Source organism: Capra hircus, chromosome 17, assembly GCF_001704415.2.
Source record: "Capra hircus breed San Clemente chromosome 17, ASM170441v1, whole genome shotgun sequence".
Classification (NCBI taxonomy): domain Eukaryota; kingdom Metazoa; phylum Chordata; class Mammalia; order Artiodactyla; family Bovidae; genus Capra; species Capra hircus.
This window is the reverse complement of record NC_030824.1, coordinates 66,061,217-66,080,183: the sequence shown is the minus strand read 5'-3', so window position 1 is coordinate 66,080,183 and position 18,967 is coordinate 66,061,217. Positions and strand designations below refer to the sequence as shown.

At 40.2% G+C, this 18,967-nt stretch overlaps 1 protein-coding gene across 12 annotated transcripts in view; it reads right to left on the bottom strand.

Moving 5' to 3' along the window:
- Positions 1-18,967, bottom strand: part of ARFIP1 (ADP ribosylation factor interacting protein 1) — a 141,242-nt gene that overhangs the window by 15,445 nt on the left and 106,830 nt on the right. For all 12 annotated transcript variants that reach the window (XM_005691170.3, XM_018061607.1, XM_018061608.1 and 9 more), the window contains one exon: positions 18,462-18,636. In XM_005691170.3, coding sequence (XP_005691227.1) covers positions 18,462-18,636 — 175 coding nt within the window. The remainder of the gene's footprint in view (positions 1-18,461; positions 18,637-18,967) is intronic.

Here is an 18,967-nt window from a genome sequence, read left to right as displayed (position 1 = left end):
AATGTTTTAGAATTGGAGAAGACAATAAAAGAGCACAGGATTTGCTTCAAATACTAAACTGCAGAGAGCTCTTACAACAATCTCGAAAGTTAGGAGAGAGTCAAAAAGAAAGCGGGAAGGGCATCAGACAATTTTTAGTTAGCCCTACTGATGTCGACACAACGGTCCCCACCCTCTGAGTCAACCAACCTAACAGACACCCTAAGGGATAAGTGTAAGTCGTGTCCGACTCTTTGCGACCCTATGGACTGTAGCCTACCAGGCTCCTCTGTCCATGGGATTTCCCAGGCAATAGTACTGGAGTGGATTGCCATTTCCTTCTCCAACCGAGCCTCAAAACGGGGACATTAGCTGTATTTAAAATGGCTCCCCACCCCTCAGGGAAACCTAATCCAGAAAGAAAAGAGGCTGCTTTTTAGGACTGAATTCTAATTTTCATAATAAAATGAGACAATATTCATTTTCACAAAAACATTCTTTTGGTAACTGTGAGAAGGTTGATGTGTAAAAGCATTTTAAAGTAGTCACACTTCAGAAAAGTTTCTAGTATAAAGAGAGGCTCTGGGGATTCACAACTTTTCAATTATAATTATGGAAATAAAGTATAAAATTTCAGTCACTTTAACCTCAGAAGCTGTTTTATACCAAAACAGATAACTTATCTCACTTTTCTATTAGCACTGATTTTGTGTTATTCTAGTGCAAGTTTTGATTCTGGTACTAAGTCTTCAAATCAGATGCAAATTTAAATAAGAATAGTAAGTTGACTCTTTAATACAACCATTAGTAACTCAAAAATAAAGGTAAGTTAAACTAATAAATCAATTATCATAAGACTACACCTTCTAAATTAAATGAATTAAAACCGGAATATTTTGCTTTTACTACATCTTTTTCTTGTAAATTTTCTTCTATTCTTTCTCTACTTATTTTGACTAATTTTAATTTGCACTAGGATATGCACTCATATAATGTATTCAATGAAGCTATGATAGCTACAAAGAATCTTAGGATGTTTTAGTTATTAAATAAATATAAACCATTACCAACAGAGGGAAAAATTAACAACTATTAGAAAAGCAGCTGTGGTACAGTTTTAAAGGTAATTTTTGCAACCATGGTAATGATATTATGCTGTTGTCTCTGTATATAAGCAATTTTAAGAAGACTCAAAAGCATTATTTTAAGTATTTGGTTTTTTCATCAGGTTCACTTTATAAAGGTCAGTCTGGGCAAGATTCTGGCTTCTCAATTAGAACTGACTTATGGAGAGACGTGAAGAAAGTAAAATGAGGGGAAAAGATCAAACCCTACTTTTAGAAGAAGGGTCAAAAAGCCATAATGCTGAAGGAAATATTTTAGGGTCATTACATTTTTTCAGATTACTTCTACATTTGTGCTATAAAATCATGAAAAGTTATGAGCATACAGTATCAAAGAAACAGCCAAGAATTTTTGGTAGACTATTCTTAGTAGGTGACACTAACTTTTGTGAAGCACTTTCTGTTCAACAGATAAATGTTACCCTTACATCTGCTCTTTGCAATCTTCTATTCTCTCCATGTTATCACTTAAAAACAAAAAGACTCAGAAAGTTAAGTAGTTCACCTAAGTTTTAGACATCCAGGAAGCAGACAGGATTTGGGGAACTTAGAAATGTCTATTCCAGGACTGGCTTCTTTCCTCCATTCTAACCTGCCTCTATTCATAAGGCGATAAGCACTTTAGAAAGCTTTTAAACGAAGTTCGAAATAAACAAGGACAGGTTTAACACATCAACTAAAGGAAGGGCAGTGATGGAGAAAAGGCACTTCAACCTTCTTTCTGTTCTGTCTCTGGTCCTCAGCTGCACGCACACAGCCTCAGGACAAGGAACTGATGCAGAGGCTGGAGCAGCTAAAGCTGAATGCTTTCTAAAGTTATGAAGAATAATGCAATATTAAATATTCATATTAAATATATGAATATGTAATAAAAGACTTTCATATAATCTTTCCATAATTACAGAGCAGGAAAATAAAATCTATATTGATCTATTTATGTATGTGTCTCCTAACTTAAAGTGGTTATAAGGCTAAATAAAACACAACAGAAAACCAGATTTAAAATAGAAGTAGAAGACAGAAGCAACATTTTCTGCCTGTGGGATGATGAAAGATTTGACCGATTTTTAACACCTAACATCAGAAACATTTATAGTAATTTAGAAATACACTAAATCATTATGAAGTCAATCATAGAGAACTTTCATAAAGATCTCCCAAAGAGCAACCCTGACCAGACAAAAGGAAAACCACTACAGCAACATCTGGTGAATGACCTAAAATATACCATACGATACTGTAATTGTTAAAGGGCAAACCAAACTTCAACACTGACTGCTAACATATAGAAGCTGGGGTTTTAAACAGAAATTAGGTAAGAAAAATTTAAGAGCAGAACTGATACATGATACCAAGTTCAGTTCAGTCGCTCAGTCATGTCCGACTCTGCGACCCCATTAATCGCAGCACGCCAGGCCTCTCTGTCCGACACCAACCCCTGGAGTCCACCCAAACCCATGTCCATTGAGTTGGTGATGCCATCCAACCATCTCATCCTCTGTCGTCCCCTTCTCCTCCTGCTCACAATCTTTCCCAGCATCAGGGTCTTTTCCAATGAGTCAGCTCTTCGCATGAGGTGGCCAAAGTACTGGAGTTTCAGCTTCAACATCAGTCCTTCCAATGAACACCCAGGACTCATCTCCTTTAGGATGGACTGGTTGGATCTCCTTGCAGTCCAAGGGACTCTCAAAAGTCTTCTCCAGCTCCAGCACCACAGTTCAAAAGCATCGATTCTTTGGCACTCAGCTTTCTTTATAGTCCAATTCTCACATCCATACATGAGCACTGGAAAAACCATAGTCTTGACTAGATGGACCTTCGTTGGCAAAGTAATGTCTCTGCTTTTTAATATGCTGTCTAGGCAGACGTGTCTAACTCAATGATACCAAGTGGATAACACTAAAAACTTTCTCCTGCCTACACAGCATGTATCAATAGAAGATAAATACCATTTACAAAGTTACTGACTATAAAACTTAAAGTATTACTTCATAGACATCAAATGATAAAAAAAGTACTTTATTTCTACCAAATGAACTTTTTCCCAAATCAAACAGATTACATACCTTCTTATCAGAGACATTGAAGTAATTTCTTTAAATGAGGTAATTTCTAGTTAAAATAAGTTATTAGTTTACAATTTTATTTACAATTGTTAAGTTCTTCAAACTTATTTGGCTCTCCTTTATAGTAATTCTATAAAATAGGGTTTTATATTAAGTGTACAGTAATTTGGCGGCAGTAGCTTGGCTTAAACATGAAAGGAAAAGCTGGAACAAAATCACTGTTTAGTAAGAAGTCTCCAACCACTAATATGTAAGGTATTAACGCTTTTCTTTTTTCTCAACTATTTAAAAATATATAATGATGTGCTTTCTCTGTGCATCCTTGATCTTTTTCCAGTAAGTAAGAAATCAGAATAGCAATAGCAGGAATATATACCTGTCTTGGCCTTTTATTAGGTTTGCAAAGTATAATTTTATTTGTAATAGCTGTGGAAATGGCTTGTCATAAAAGCAACTACCAGCCGAAAAAGAAAAGCACTATCAGAAATATGGGTGTGGACCTTGGGAAGGGAGGGAGAGACGGAAAGACAAATATGGAGGTGGAAGAACAGATTTCATTTTTCTGACTCATTGGGATGGGTTTCAACAAATCATTGACAATTAGGTTAAAAAAAAAAAAAAGCATCCTGTGAGGTAAAAAGTGGCTTCCCTCGTGGCTCCTGCTTGCACTACAGGAGACCTGGGTTTCATCCCTGGGCCAGAAGATTCCCTGGAGAAAGAAATGGCACACTCCAGTATTCTTGCCTGGAAAACCCCAGGGACTGTGCAGCCTGGAGGGTTACAGTCCACGGGGTTGCAGAGTCGGACATGACTGAGTGGAGCCCAATGCCGTGAGGTAAAAAAGGGTAGTCCTGTTTTGAAAAGAAGATAACTGATGGAACGCAATCTGTAAACTCCAGTAACAGATTCGCACACGTTTTCTCCCCTTTAGCAAAAATGCCTAAGCTAGCTAACTCCCAGTCCTCACCCTTCCCTCCAAAGGTTCCAGGTTTAGAGGTGACCAATATGGCTTCTGTTTTCCAAGGTTATCTCCAATCTTTTCCCTCTAATTTTTTTTTTTTTTTTAAGGCAAGGAATACGACTTTAATTGGAAAGCTGGCTGGCTGAGATGATAGACTTTCCTCTACATGCAGATTACTCAAAGATCTGTGTCCATCAGTTCACTTACTGTAGGCAGAGAAGGCCCTAACTATGTACCCGCGGCACTCACGTCTAGGAGAAGAAACACATTAACAGGCACTCACAGCACAGTATGATTGGTGCTTTGACTGGAGAAAGCCCTGGACGCCATGATAATACACAGAAGAAGAAAGAAACTTTCAAGTTGCTCGAGGACACATTTTATAGCATAAATCTTTCCAGTTAGCATATGAACTCCTAGCTTAAAATTAATTTAGGGCCATGAGCATAGTTAAGGCACTGGGTATTTCCTTTCATTAAATAGGTGATCCTGTTCTCACAGGCCTTTTGGACACTGGGCAACAGGAACTTACAGATAAACTAATGGTCCATTCAAACTCATCTTTACATTCACAAGATAGTTTTCCTTCATAGTGTGGTTCTGTATTTTATCCTGGAAAGCTAACTTTTTCCCTCTTAAACAGCTTGCAAAATTCTCATCCCAGGTACCTAACAACTGTTTAAACTTGAAAAATTTTTACCAAAATTTGTTATAATAAAACCATTAGTTTTCTAAAAAAAAAAAAAAAAAAAAAAAAATCCATAACTGTTTTGCTTTAGGAAGAGAACAGAAAATATAACAAAAGTTTACAAATCATTGAAACATATGATCCAGGATTTCTTGAAGACTTTTTTTGGCCTCTTTCTGCCAGTGCTCATGTTCCCTACTCTGTGGTCTGGCTCAAGCCACACCACCATTTCCAGCCCTTACTGAGCCACACCGCCTCTTCCGGCCCTCACTGAGGCACACCGCCACTCCGGCCCTCACTGAGCCACACCGCCACTCCGGCCCTCACTGAGCCACACCGCCTCTTCCAGCCCTCACTGAGCCACACCGCCACTCCGGCCCTCAGTGAGCCACACCGCCACTCCGGCCCTTACTGAGCCACACCGCCTCTTCCGGCCCTCACTGAGCCACACTGCCACTCCAGCCCTCACTGAGCCACACCGCCTCTTCCAGCCCTCACTGAGCCACACCGCCACTCCGGCCCTCAGTGAGCCACACCGCCACTCCGGCCCTTACTGAGCCACACCGCCTCTTCCGGCCCTCACTGAGCCACACCGCCACTCCAGCCCTCACTGAGCCACACCGCCTCTTCCAGCCCTCACTGAGCCACACCGCCACTCCAGCCCTCACTGAGCCACACCGCCACTTCTGGCCCTCACTGAGCCACACTGCCACTTCCGGCCCTCACTGAGGTTTTCTTTGTCAAATTCCAGGTTTCTTCTTCCTCATGCTTCACTCACCATTTTGTACAAAACAGAAATGTTCTCCATGAGACTGTAAGTTGCTTGTTAGCATAGTTTGTCATAATAGAAGTATACAATATTTCTTTAGATTTAGCCCAAAGTAAGCACCTTAAAAATGTATTGAATAATTTTTTAAAGGGATCTTTTGAAAATTTAAAGAAATATGAAAGCAGAATGTTACAAGATTTAAGAGGAATAAAGAAAAAAAATCTAGTTATAAAGTGATTATTTCAAATCTAAGAAAGCAAAGTGTAGATGAGTCATGGAAGAAATATATATATGGTCAACAGGAAAGGACCGAGTCATCAGAGGACTTCAAGGAAAGGTCAAGAAGAACAACGCAAAGTCACGTTCTTAAACACTGCTGGTCTACTCTGAGCTTTTACTCAGAGACACTAATCAAAGGGTTTATTTTTAAGTAAATCTCAAGACGGTAACTACTAAGAACTAAAAAAAAAAAAAAAGCAGTAATGCTACTGTAACTAAAACGAATGTAGAAAAAAATAAAATGAATGTAGATACCAGTGGTCTGTTCAAATCTCACACTGGTTGCAGACTTAAAAACTCACCTTTATCACAAACTGACAAACTGGCAGACTGACTTGGGTGATAATCAAGGCTGGCAAAGTAAGTGACATGTGGATCTGAGGCGTACACAAGTACAACCATTTAATAGAACAGAGACAATGCAGCAGTAATGGTCAAGAATTAAACTTTAATAAGTGAATCCTATACACTCAATGTAGAAGCGCTGGACAACCCCCTCCCCTCTAAGATAAGCAGCGGAAACATGAACTTCTGACCAGAAGAGGTCATGAAAACACAAGCACTTTAAACACAACTGCCACACACACGCACACACAAAGTCAAATATATAAAAATAGCAATTCATGAGCTACCCCTTGGGAAGGCTTTTAAATCTAGTGTACAAAATGTCTTTCCTTCACACTGCCTGCTGGAAACCAGCACTGGCTGGCTAGGGGTGCCCTCTCCCTCATTCACCAGCTGAGGACCGCAAATCACTAAGACAGGTAACTGGATGCTGTTAATTTCAAAATCAGCCAACAGGTATGGCTTGGATGCTGTTAATTTTAAAATCAACCCACAACTCTCAATTCTTTTTAGCTGCATGATTGATGCAAAGACAGTTGACTTCCATCTCTTTTATAAAAAGGGAAAGGAGGCAATGCAAATCACAGGCAAATTTATCTTGTTTAAAAGTTTTAAAGGGACCTGGAAGTCAAACCATTAAACACAGCAAACATGGCAGTATACAAGGAAATATTTTCTGATGTGTATGGAAGGCACTATCATATCATTTCTAACCTCACACTTAAGATGGAACTGTTTTTCTATTCTTTCCAACACAGAATCAATCACTTGATTCTAAGCTATGAGCAAAATTACAGGTCATAGGTAATAAAATTATGTTACAAAAATAGCAATCTGGTTGATTCTTTTTGAAAACAGAAGGTACCCTATTTAAAAACAAACATTTTCTATCTATACATATTTTCTTTTCTTTTAAGTCAAAATCATCCTTTGAATAGGTAGGACCAAAATGGAAAGGATAGAAGTATATATCAAGATTTTCAGTCCTGTCTCCAACTACTCTATTCCCCTTACAGGTAAAAAAACAAAAAAACGTTAACTAGTTAATTCCTTTGGGTTTTCTTTATGCAAATACAAGAAAATGAGACTATACATTCTTAAGTCTTTCCTTTCTCATACAAAAGGATTTGTACCACATACACTGCTGTGCACCTTGGTCTCCTCATTTATTATTAACAGTATGCTCTGCTGCTGCTGAGTCGCTTCAGTCGTGTCCGACTCTGTGCGACCCCACAGACGGCAGCCCGCCAGGCTCCCCCGTCCCTGGGATTCTCCAGGCAAGAACACTGGAGTGGGGTGCCATTGCCTTCTCCAGTGCATGAAAGTGAAAAGGGAAAGTGAAGTCGCTCAGTCGTGTCCAACTCTTAGCGACCCCATGGACTGTAGCCCACCAGGCTCCTCAGCCCACGGGATTTCCCAGGCAAGAGTACTGGAGTGGGTTGCCACTGCCTTCTCCCAGTATGCTCTGAGGATCTTTCTATTAATTACATCCCGTCTTTTGTTTTCAATGGCTGAAAAGTGTTCCACTGTATAAAGGAACCATAGTTCATTCAACTTGTTCTTTACTGCTGAACTGTTTCCGTTGTTCCTCATCTTTTGATATTACCAGTGATACCGTGATGAACAACCTTGTATGTAGGTCACTTCATCCTTGTGTTGGCCAGATTCATCTGTCCAGCCTCATCCAGAGCTACTCTCCCTGGTTCTCCGCATGCTCTGGACTCACTGACCTTTGACTGGCTTTTGCATATTCTATTCCTTTCCCCTATGGCTCAGAGATAAAAAATCCATCTGTAACGCAGGAGACACAGGAGATGCGGGTTTGATCCCACATCTGGGTTCAGCCCTTATCTAGGCTGGGAAGATCCCTTGGAGGAGGGGGATCTTCAACCCACTTCAGTCTGCTTGCCTGGAGAATTCCACAGACAGCGGAGCCAGGCCACAACTGAGCACACACCCATCATTCCTTTCCCTACACACCTCTGGTTACCTCCCCTCCACCCCTGTGGATGTCAGCTCCCGCGTCACTGCCTCTCTCATGTCAAACATATTCCCTTTGTATGCTCATCAGTTCAGTTCAGCCGCTCAGTCGTGTCCGACTCTTTGCGACCCCATGAATCGCAGCACGCCAGGCCTCCCTGTCCATCACCAACTCCCGGAGTTCACTCAGACTCACGCCCATCGAGTCCGTGATGCCATCCAGCCATCTCATCCTCTGTCGTCCCCTTCTCCTCCTGCCCCCAATCCCTCCCAGCATCAGAATCTTTTCCAATGAGTCAACACTTCGCATGAGGTGGCCAAAGTACTGGAGTTTCAGCTTTAGCATCATTCCTTCCAAAGAAATCCCAGGGCTGATCTCCTTCAGAATGGACTGGTTGGATCTCCTTGCAGTCCAATGACTCTCAAGAGTCTTCTCCAACACCACAGTTCAAAAGCATCAATTCTTCGGCACTCAGCCTTCTTCATAGCCCAACTCTCACATCCATACATGACTACTGGAAAAACAGCCTTGACTAGACGGACCTCAGTCAGCAAAGTAATGTCTCTGCTTTTGAATATTCTATCTAGGTTAGTCATAACTTTTCTTCCAAGGAGTAAGCATCTTTTAATTTCATGGCTACAGTCACCATCTGCAGTGATTTTGGAGCCCCCAAAAATAAAGTCTGACACTGTTTCCACTGTTTCCCCATCTATTTCCCATGAAGTGATGGGACCAGATGCCATGATTTTCATTTTCTGAATGTTGAGCTTTAAGCCAACTTTTTCACTCTCTTTCACTCTCATCAAGAGGCTTTTTAGCTCCTCTTCACTTTCTGCCATAAGGGTGGTGTCATCTGCATATCTCAGGTTATTGAGATGTCTCCCGGCAATCTTGATTCCAGCCTGTGTTTCTTCCAGTCCAGGGTTTCTCATGATGTACTCTGCATATAAGTTAAATAAGCAGGGTGACAATATACAGCCTTGATGTACTCCTTTTCCTATTTGGAACCAGTCTGTTGTTCCATGTCCAGTTCTAACTGTTGCTTCCTAACCTGCATACAGATTTCTCAAGAGGTAGGTCAGATGGTCTGGTATTCCCATCTCTCTCAGAATTTTCCACAGTTTATTGTGATCCACACAGTCAAAGGCTTTGGTATAGTCAATAAAGCAGAAATAGATGTTTTTCTGGAACTCTCTTGCTTTTTCCATGATCCAGCGGATGTTGGCAATTTGATCTCTGGTTCCTCTGCCTTTTCTAAAACCAGCTTGAACATCAGGAAGTTCACGGTTCACGTATTGCTGAAGCCTGGCTTGGAGCATTTTGAGCATTACTTTACTAGCATGTGAGATGAGTGCCATTGTGCGGTAGTTTGAGCATTCTTTGGCATTGCCTTTCTTTGGGATTGGAATGAAAACTGACCTTTTCCAGTCCTGTGGCCACTGCTGAGTTTTCCAAATTTGCTGGCATATTGAGTGCAGCACTTTCACAGCATCATCTTTCAGGATCTGAAAGAGCTCAACTGGAATGCCATCACCTCCACTAGCTTTGTTCATACTGATGCTTTCTAAGGCCCACTTGACTTCACATTCCAGGATGTCTGGCTCTAGGTGAGTGATCACACCATCGTGATTATCCGGGTCATGAAGATCTTTTTTGTACAGTTCTTCTGTGTATTCTTGCCACCTCTTCTTAATATCTTCTGCTTCTGTTAGGTCCATACCATTTCTGTCCTTTATCGAGCCCATCTTTGCATGAAATGTTCCCTTGGTATCTCTAATTTTCTTGAAGAGATCTCTAGTCTTTCCCATTCTGTTCTTTTCCTTTATTTCTTTGCATTGATCGCTGAAGAAGACTTTCTCATCTCTTCTTGCTATTCTTTGGAATTCTGCATTCAGATGCTTATATGTTTCCTTTTCTCCTTTGCTTTTCACTTCTCTTCTTTTCACAGCTATTTGTAAGGCCTCCCCAGACAGCCATTTTGCCTTTTTGCATTTCTTTTCCATGGGGATGATCTTGATCCCTGTCTCCTGTATAATGTCATGAACCTCATTCCATAGTTCATCAGGCACTCTATCTATCAGATCATAAGACCCCTCTATTTTCCCTTCACAGCACCAATCACAGCTTGTATTTTTTTTATAATTAGCTGGTTAATGTCTATTTCTCTTACTTGACTCTATGACAGCAAGGCCATTATATTTCTACTATTTAACTCAGTGACTGAAACAAGTATTGAATATTTGCTGAATAAAGGAATTAAAAAAGTCAAAGGTGCCAATTATATATCAATCTATTCTTCATATTTCACATGTATTTCTGTGCTACCATATAAAGTATCTCTTGAAATCTTCAGCTCACTCCACTTCCACTAACACTACCCCAATCCTCGCTGCCGTCATCCTGTTTAAACTCCTGTGTTCACTCTTATGTTCTACTACAGCCTCTGAACCATTTTAAGACTTGTCATTTGCCAAGAATTCCTGCAATGGATTCCCACCAACACTCAAATAAGTTCTTCCCTAACGCGGCCTATAAGGCCGGCATGGTTTGGCCCCTGTTTACCTCCCACAGACTGTTCCAATTACCTGGAATACTCTTTGCTTCTCACTTTACCTGGTGAACTTTCAACATCACATTCCTTTTTTTTTTTTTTTTTTGTTATTGTGCTATTGCTGTTGTTCTTTATTAAGCATTTATCAAGCATCATAGAAAATCTTTTGTATACACACACATCTATATTATACCTATACTATAATATTTTTTTTCAGTTTTTTATTTTTTAAATTTTAAAATCTTTAATTCTTACATGTGTTCCCAAACATGAACCCCCCTCCCACTTCCCTCCCCATAACATGTCTCTGGGTCATCCCCATGCACCAGCCCCAAGCATGCTATATCCTGCATCAGACATAGACTGGCGATTCACTTCTTACATGATAGTATACATGTTAGAATGCCATTCTCCCAAATCATCCCACCCTCTCCCTCTCCCTCTGAGTCCAAAAGTCCGTTATACACATCTGTGTCTTTTTTCCTGTCTTGCGTAACAGGGTCGTCATTGCCATCTTCCTAAATTCCATATATATGTGTTAGTATACTGTATTGGTGTTTTTCTTTCTGGCTTACTTCACTCTGTATAATCGGCTCCAGTTTCATCCACCTCATCAGAACTGATTCAAATGAATTCTTTTTAACGGCTGAGTAATACTCCATTGTGTATATGTACCACAGCTTTCTTATCCATTCATCTGCTGATGGACATCTAGGTTGTTTCCATGTCCTGGCTATTATAAACAGTGCTGCGATGAACATTGGGGTACATGTGTCTCTTTCAATTCTGGTTTCCTCGGTGTGTATGCCCAGCAGTGGGATTGCTGGGTCATATGGCAGTTCTATTTGCAATTTTTTCAGGAATCTCCACACTGTTCTCCATAGTGGCTGTACTAGTTTGCATTCCCACCAACAGTGTAGGAGGGTTCCCTTTTCTCCACACCCTCTCCAGCATTTATTGCTTGCAGACTTTTGGATCGCAGCCATTCTGACTGGTGTGAAGTGGTACCTCATTGTGGTTCTGATTTGCATTTCTCCGATAATGAGTGATCCACATCACATTCTAAGAGCAGCCTGCCCACTCACTGGTCACAGCCACAGCTCATATACACACACATGCATGAATTCCGGTGCGATCCGATCCGTGCTGCTTCTTTCGCTGCTACTCAGTTGCTAAGTTGTGTCTGACTCTGGGGCCCCGTGAACTGCAGCATGCCAGGCTTCCCTGTCTCTTTTACTAGGCTATAAACTCGGAGGGTAGAACTTTTTTCACTTTTGCTCACTGGGTCCAGAACAATGTCCAGAACACCTCCTGGTACACAGTATATAATACACGATAAATGTCTGCTAAATAAATAAGAAACAGTAACAACATGAAATTACATGACTGAATCCACTCAGGAATCGCGTTTGGAAATAAAGCTGCAGGAGTAAGGGGCTGTTTCACAGGGTCCAAATGGAGGTAACCATACTTGGCGGTGTTGCGGCTGCTTACTATACTGCCACCTTTCAATCCATAAAGGCTTATGCTTTACCTAGGACCAGGCTCTTTTACCTACAGAATATAATAACTTCACATGATTTAGGAGCAAATACCAAGAATACTGTTTATACTTACAGTTACAGAAACAAAGACGACAGTAAATCACTGACACGAATCTTTTGAAAATGTCAAGAGTAAAAAATGAGAGTTCTTTGGAGAATGGGGGAAAAGATTTCAAGAATGTATCTGCTTGTACATATTAAGTAACGATTAACATGCTTCTTAAAATTTGGCAACAGATATCCATTTTTTAAACTCAGAGGCTCATATCCTCTCAAAGAGAAGAATATGTTTGCTCTCCTAGCCTTTCCCAGCATTTACAGCGCATTTTTATAAAAATGTAGTAGGCTTTGAGTATTTCCTATAACAGAACATATCTGTATACAGTCACTGGGTCACCAAAACTACATACATAGCTGTCTCACATTACCTGTGTTTACTTTGTTTTGTGTTTTTTTAAAATTGAAGTAAAGTCGATTTACAATGTGTCTTGTTTTTATTTTCTATGTATTCCCCTCTTTCTCTGTCTCACCTCTTTTGTTTATTGGACTTGTCTCTGATAAGTTAAAGTCATAATAACACACATACGAAGTAAAACTGTAATATCTCAGGAAAGAAATCCTAACATACAGGATTATCACTGTATTATAATTCTATATGAAACATGATGTGAGTAAAGTTCTTTTTATCAACCTAATCTTAAGAATGACTATAATTTTTAAGAAAATTTTAAAAAATTAAGTATATTAATCAAACATGTGCCTAGGATAGATCCCAAGTCTGGCTCATCTTTTTTCTCCCAGCCTTCCAACCCCCAACTCCCTGTAACAACAGAAAAAACTGTGCAATTAATGGTTATAGCTAATTAACTGACATTACCTTAAAGTAAGAGTATATTCCATCCTTCTTAAAGTAAGAATATAACAAAATTAATGAGATTCTTAGTCTTTACTTATACCCTAAACTATTGTTGAATCTCTGATACATTCAGGGTCCTCCCCACAATATATTAATACACCTGAAAAGATATTTACTTGTACTCTTAAATTACAGTTATCTTAAGGGAAATGTTAATCATCTTAAATTACTTTTTTCACATTCTACATGGTTCTAAGCCATAAAAAGCTTTGAAAGAAAGTAAACATGGGCTTCTCACATTGATGTGTTTATTTTCCTCTAATTTTTTGCTTTCTTTCCATGAAAGCAGTACATATTGCAGACAACAGAAGCATTTCTGAGAGAGCACGCTATGCCTCACTAAATCCAACAGCGAGGTAAGCATCTACTCTGTCCTAGCTGATTCTTACTCACCTCCATCTCCTCCCTTCCCCGCAGCATGCCTCAAATTTTGGGAAGAAATGCAAACATGTGTTTGCTAAATGACTACTATACATTTAACACCATTGCTAGGCATCATGAGGCTGAAAAGAAGGCATGGCACCTATTCCAACAAAGTCTACAAAGCGCCAGAAATGACTATTTTCTTTACCTTGACTGTATTTTTTAGTCTATGTTTTGTTTTGAACCTTGAGAGGAACAGTAAAAGGTAAACTGCCTTAAGTCAGAAAATAGCTCAAGTTACATTATTTAAAAGTCTAGGAAAAAAGAAATATTGATGAAAACAGAAACACTATACGAGCCTAATTAGCTGTGCTCTTATTGTTATGCAACTCAATCTTGTTTAGTAAATAGGAAAGAGAATTCAGAGGTTTGTTTAGGTTAAAGGTAAACACAATATATGGGGGGGGGGGGCAGATGGGGTAAGGGGGTGGACAGAGTATAGACTGTAAACAGTAGAAGAATCCAAGTTTTCCCATTAAGGGTAAATGACGAGCATGGACATATGCACGCAGCTCTCAGCATTAATGCATGCACATACATACCCAGGTAAGGACACACAGGTATTTTTAATACACACCTATTCCTTTTGTTTTGCCAGAGAGAAAAAAGGCTAGACTAAGCACATAGAAACACCTCAATTTTCTAATAGCAAAGAATCTACCTCCCAATCACTCTCAATTTTTTTCCTTAAGTTCTGAAAACAAAATAAACAAAAATATTCTCACAATGTTTGGCCACTAAATATTACAAGAGTCACAGGCCGCTCTTTAGTCCTATACTCAGTGACTATTTGCTTTCAATTTTGCAATATTCTAGCTGTTTGATTATCTGGCCTCACATTTTATAAGAGGAGTGTTGCTATGGGAGGATACTCCAAATGCCAGGATAACCAAAAGGCCCTCCCTGTCCCCGCAATGTCCCGGCAAAAGGAGGTGCACAAACAGCTTTAGAAAAAAACAATAGCCTTTAGGACTTCATCAAGTTACAAATTAGCACTCACCAATGTTTAAGGTGACTTATGTTAAAAAAATTCAACATATGATATTTAAAAAATAGAAAGCTCATGTTTTGTTCACATTCAAGCACTGATCAGATTACGTGACAACTGCATAGAAAAGAAATACTAAGGAACAAACTCAGCTGCAGTTCACAACAGAGGAACCCCAGACGTGAGGCACTGCAGACTGCTGAGAGCAAGCAGGGCTGGTGGCAGCTCTGAGGCCTGCTTTACCCAGAAGCTGCTCCAGCAAAAGCGAGAACACAAAACACTCTTCTTATGAGTTGAAGTCTTCAGCCAAATCACAGCTGTCTACTGCTTGAAATAACTGAGAAAAGGAACATTATCTATTTATAGTTTTAAAGAATTAAACACAAAAGATAAAAATGTTAAGAGTTTCTTTACAGATTTTATTTTAGACAAAGCTGACTGAGTTGAAACTGAAGCTTGATGACAACTGTGGAAAACCCCAAACAGAGTATTTCTAGGCTCTCTATGAATATAAATAAAATCCTTGAGAATAAATGCAACTTTTTTTTTTAGTTTATAGTAAGAAAGAGATGGGAATACCAGACCACCTGACCTGCCTCTTGAGAAACCTATATGCAGGTGAGGAAGCAACAGTTAGAACTGGACATGGAACAACAGACTGGTTCCAAACAGGAAAAGGATTACGTCAAGGCTGTATATTGTCACCCTGCTTATTTAACTTCTATGCAGAGTAGATCCTGAGAAACGCTGGACTGGAAGAAGCACAAGCTGGAGTCAAGATTGCAGGGAGAAATATCAATAACCTCAGATATGCAGATGACACCACCCTTAATGGCAGAAAGTAAAGAGGAACTCAAAAGCCTCGTGATGAAAGTGAAAGAGGAGAGTGAAAAAAATAGGCTTGAAGCTCAACATTCAGAAAATGAAGATCATAGCATCTGGTCCCATCACTTCATGGGAAATAGATGGGGAAACAGTAGAAACAGTGGCAGACTTTGCCTTTTTGGGCTCCAAAATCACTGCAGATAGTGAGTGCAGCCATGAAATTAAAAGACGCTTACTCCTTGGAAGAAAAGTTATGACCAACCTAGATAGAATATTCAAAAGCAGAGACTTTACTTTGCCAACTAAGTCTATCTAGTCAAGGCTATGGTTTTTCCTTTGGTCATGTATGGATGTGAGAGTTGGGCTGTGAAGAAGGCTGAGTGCCGAAGAATGCTTTTGAACTGTGGTGTTGGAGAAGACTCTTGAGAGTCCCTTGGACTGCAAGGAGATCCAACCAGTCCATTCTGAAGGAGATCAGCCCTGGGATTTCTTTGGAGGGTATGATGCTGAAGCTGAAACTCCAGTACTTTGGCCACCTCATGCGAAGAGTTGACTCATTGGAAAAGACTCTGATGCTGAGAGGGATTGGGGGCAGGAGGAGAAGGGGACAACCCAGGATGAGATGGCTGGGTGGCATCACGGACTCGATGGGCGTGAGTCTGAGTGAACTCTGGGAGTTGGTGATGGACAGGGAGGCCTGGCGTGCTGCGATTCATGGGGTGGCAGAAGGTCGGACACGACTGAGCGACTGAACTGACTGAAGAAAGGTCTAAAGACGAGAAGGTGAGACAATGACAATACTATTGTCACAGTAATGACTTCTAAACTTTAATCTCTGGAACTCTGACCCTGTTCATCCAAATTGCAAACCCACACCATAAACTTCCTACCAATTGTTTCCATGTGAGTATTTTGTCGTCATTTCAAACTAAACACTGAGTTAAGTAGAACAAGTTCCCCACCTTCATCCCTCATAACCTTCAGGCCAAACTATCTTCCTCTGTCAATTTCCCAATTCCTCTCCTGCAGCCTCGAAACCACTGCTCTTTCCTCTCTCTGCTAATGGAGTTACCCTAGTCCAGGCTTTTTACAAGGGCACCTGAAGAGTGTTTTTAAGTCACAGTTTTCTATTATTCCCAACTTTCCTCACTGTTCAGTGTGTCTCCTGAGTCTGAAGACTGTTTTGATGAATGAGTGAGAGAATAAATGTGAAATGCCTAGTAAATAACAAGTAAGTGCCTTCCCTGGTTCATGTCTAAATCTGGAGATCTACTGCCAGGTTTCAAAAAGAGCTATACAGTAAGAGAGTTATAGTTACACAGCCATTATTTACCCTTGTATAGTTTGCTGGCAAGAACCATATACGCATGGGTGGTTTAGGGACATTAATTATTTCAAAATAAGCTTATCTCCCTTTTTATAAAGGCAACATAACCTTTCATAGAAAATGTTTAAAATACAGAAAAATATCTATAATCTCACTATTCAGAGACTAGCACACAACAAATACCATTAGGTTCCAAGAGAACACAATTACCATTTTAACCATTCCCTCTTCTAGCAGAGGTCCTGGACCCTCAAACTAGATGAATTCCTTTTTTCCATTCAAATCAGCTTCAGGTGGAACCCATAAAACGCTAGCACACGTTATGCAGCACTGTGCTGTGCAGTGCTGATTCTAAAATATATGTCTATATCTAAGTGCTGACATATTCTTATCCTTCAAAATATTAAACCAAATGACCAAAATGAGTGCCACAGCATGTGCTCAGCTAATGAAACTAAAAGGCTCACTGTGCTCTTGTCTGAGTAGTGCTGAGCAACCTGTCTGATGACTCTGCTGAGATTTCCTTTACGGACAATATAATGGTTTCAGTGTAATGGAAAATCGGCACTTTTCATGCACCATGGGTAAAAGGAAAAAAAAACGTAAGACCAGTCCTGGTCTCAAGGAAATCTATGAGCTTTTATAGCAGCCAGAAGAGTTTCTGAGGAAATACTAAAGAAGACGAGAAGATAGCAAGAGACAGAACTGAAAAATACTAAGGTACCTGGGAGAAAGCAGAGCTGAGGCTCTATTATGACCTCAGAGGATGTGAAAAGGACAGGAAAGGGACCACCAATGTGCAGTCTGAGACCCTGTCTCCACAGGATGCCGCACCCCTTCTGCGTGGAGCTCCCACCTGGGAGGAGAGCTGCAGCCCTTCTCCCGGATCCCAGTATGCATGTGACATTGAACACCGGCGCCCCTAGCCTGTTATCACATGACTCTACCTCCAACGAAAGCTACAGTAGCTCCATATCACCTCTCACTGCTCTAGGTTTTGGATGTGTTTATGTTACATGAAAATGAGCTGGAAAATTGATTTATTGGCTTGTTTCTTTTAGGTTATGCTAACTGCAGCCCTAATCAGAAACTTTCAGTTATTCCTTATTCATTAGGTACTGAGAAGAATGCTGTTCCCTTCCTGAAATCTGTACCTACCATTAATAAAAAGTTTTCAAAACAGTCAGAACAGAATATACCACTATGTAACTTTTTAAAGCACTTGATAACAACACTAGTCTGAAGATCAACATCAAGTATTTCTTGCCAATTGTTACATGTGAAAGACTGGAAGAGCACAGCTGATGATGACTTTAATGACAGAAAGGTGAAGGTAAATATACTTTTGTACTTATAGACATGAAAACACTGTTTATAAATGGAATTTCATTTCCAACAACTCCAAAGTTGACCCTTAAACAATATGGGTTTGAACTGTGTAGGTCCACATACATGTGAGGTGTCTTCAACAGTAAATCCTACAGCACTGCCTGACCCATGGCGGGCTGAGTCTGCAAATGCGGAGCTGCAGACGCAGGGGAACCCTGGATTCAGGGAGCCAAGCGTGCGGTACACGCAGACTTTCAACTGCACTGGAGGGTCAGTGCCCCGGTCCCCAGGTGGTTCAAGGGTCGACTCTATAATGACGGAGTTAACAGAGACAAAAAAATCTCAGAAGGTAGAGAATACACTTACCTTATTTTCTTCTAGAAATTTTAACTTGATAGAAACATCATTGCGCATTTTATCGTACTTTTCCTTATGTACTTGGAACAGATGCTGTGATTGCTCAATCTTTGGCAGAGTGTTTGCATCACGTGGTCCAAGATTCAGTTCTTCCAAATCAGTACGATATGCATCATATTCAATTCTGGAAAGAGGGGAATAAGTAAAGCACGCTACAAAGACAGTGTGAAGTAAGTTCAGGAGGTGAAGTGGAACTACCCAACAGTCCCATATTATACATTAATATATAATAATCCTCATACATATTTGATACTTTATGCTTTTAAAATCAAGTATCTTCTTACAAAGAGCTATTAATATAAGCATGGTGGTGGGGGAGCTGCTGCTTTTTTTAGAGCGGGGTGGGGGGACTGTCTCTTAATCTCATCAACTCTTCCTTTTCAAGCACAGTATCAACTGGCAAATAAAATTACCACAATTTAAAAACCAGGTTAGGGACTTTCCTGGTGGTCCAG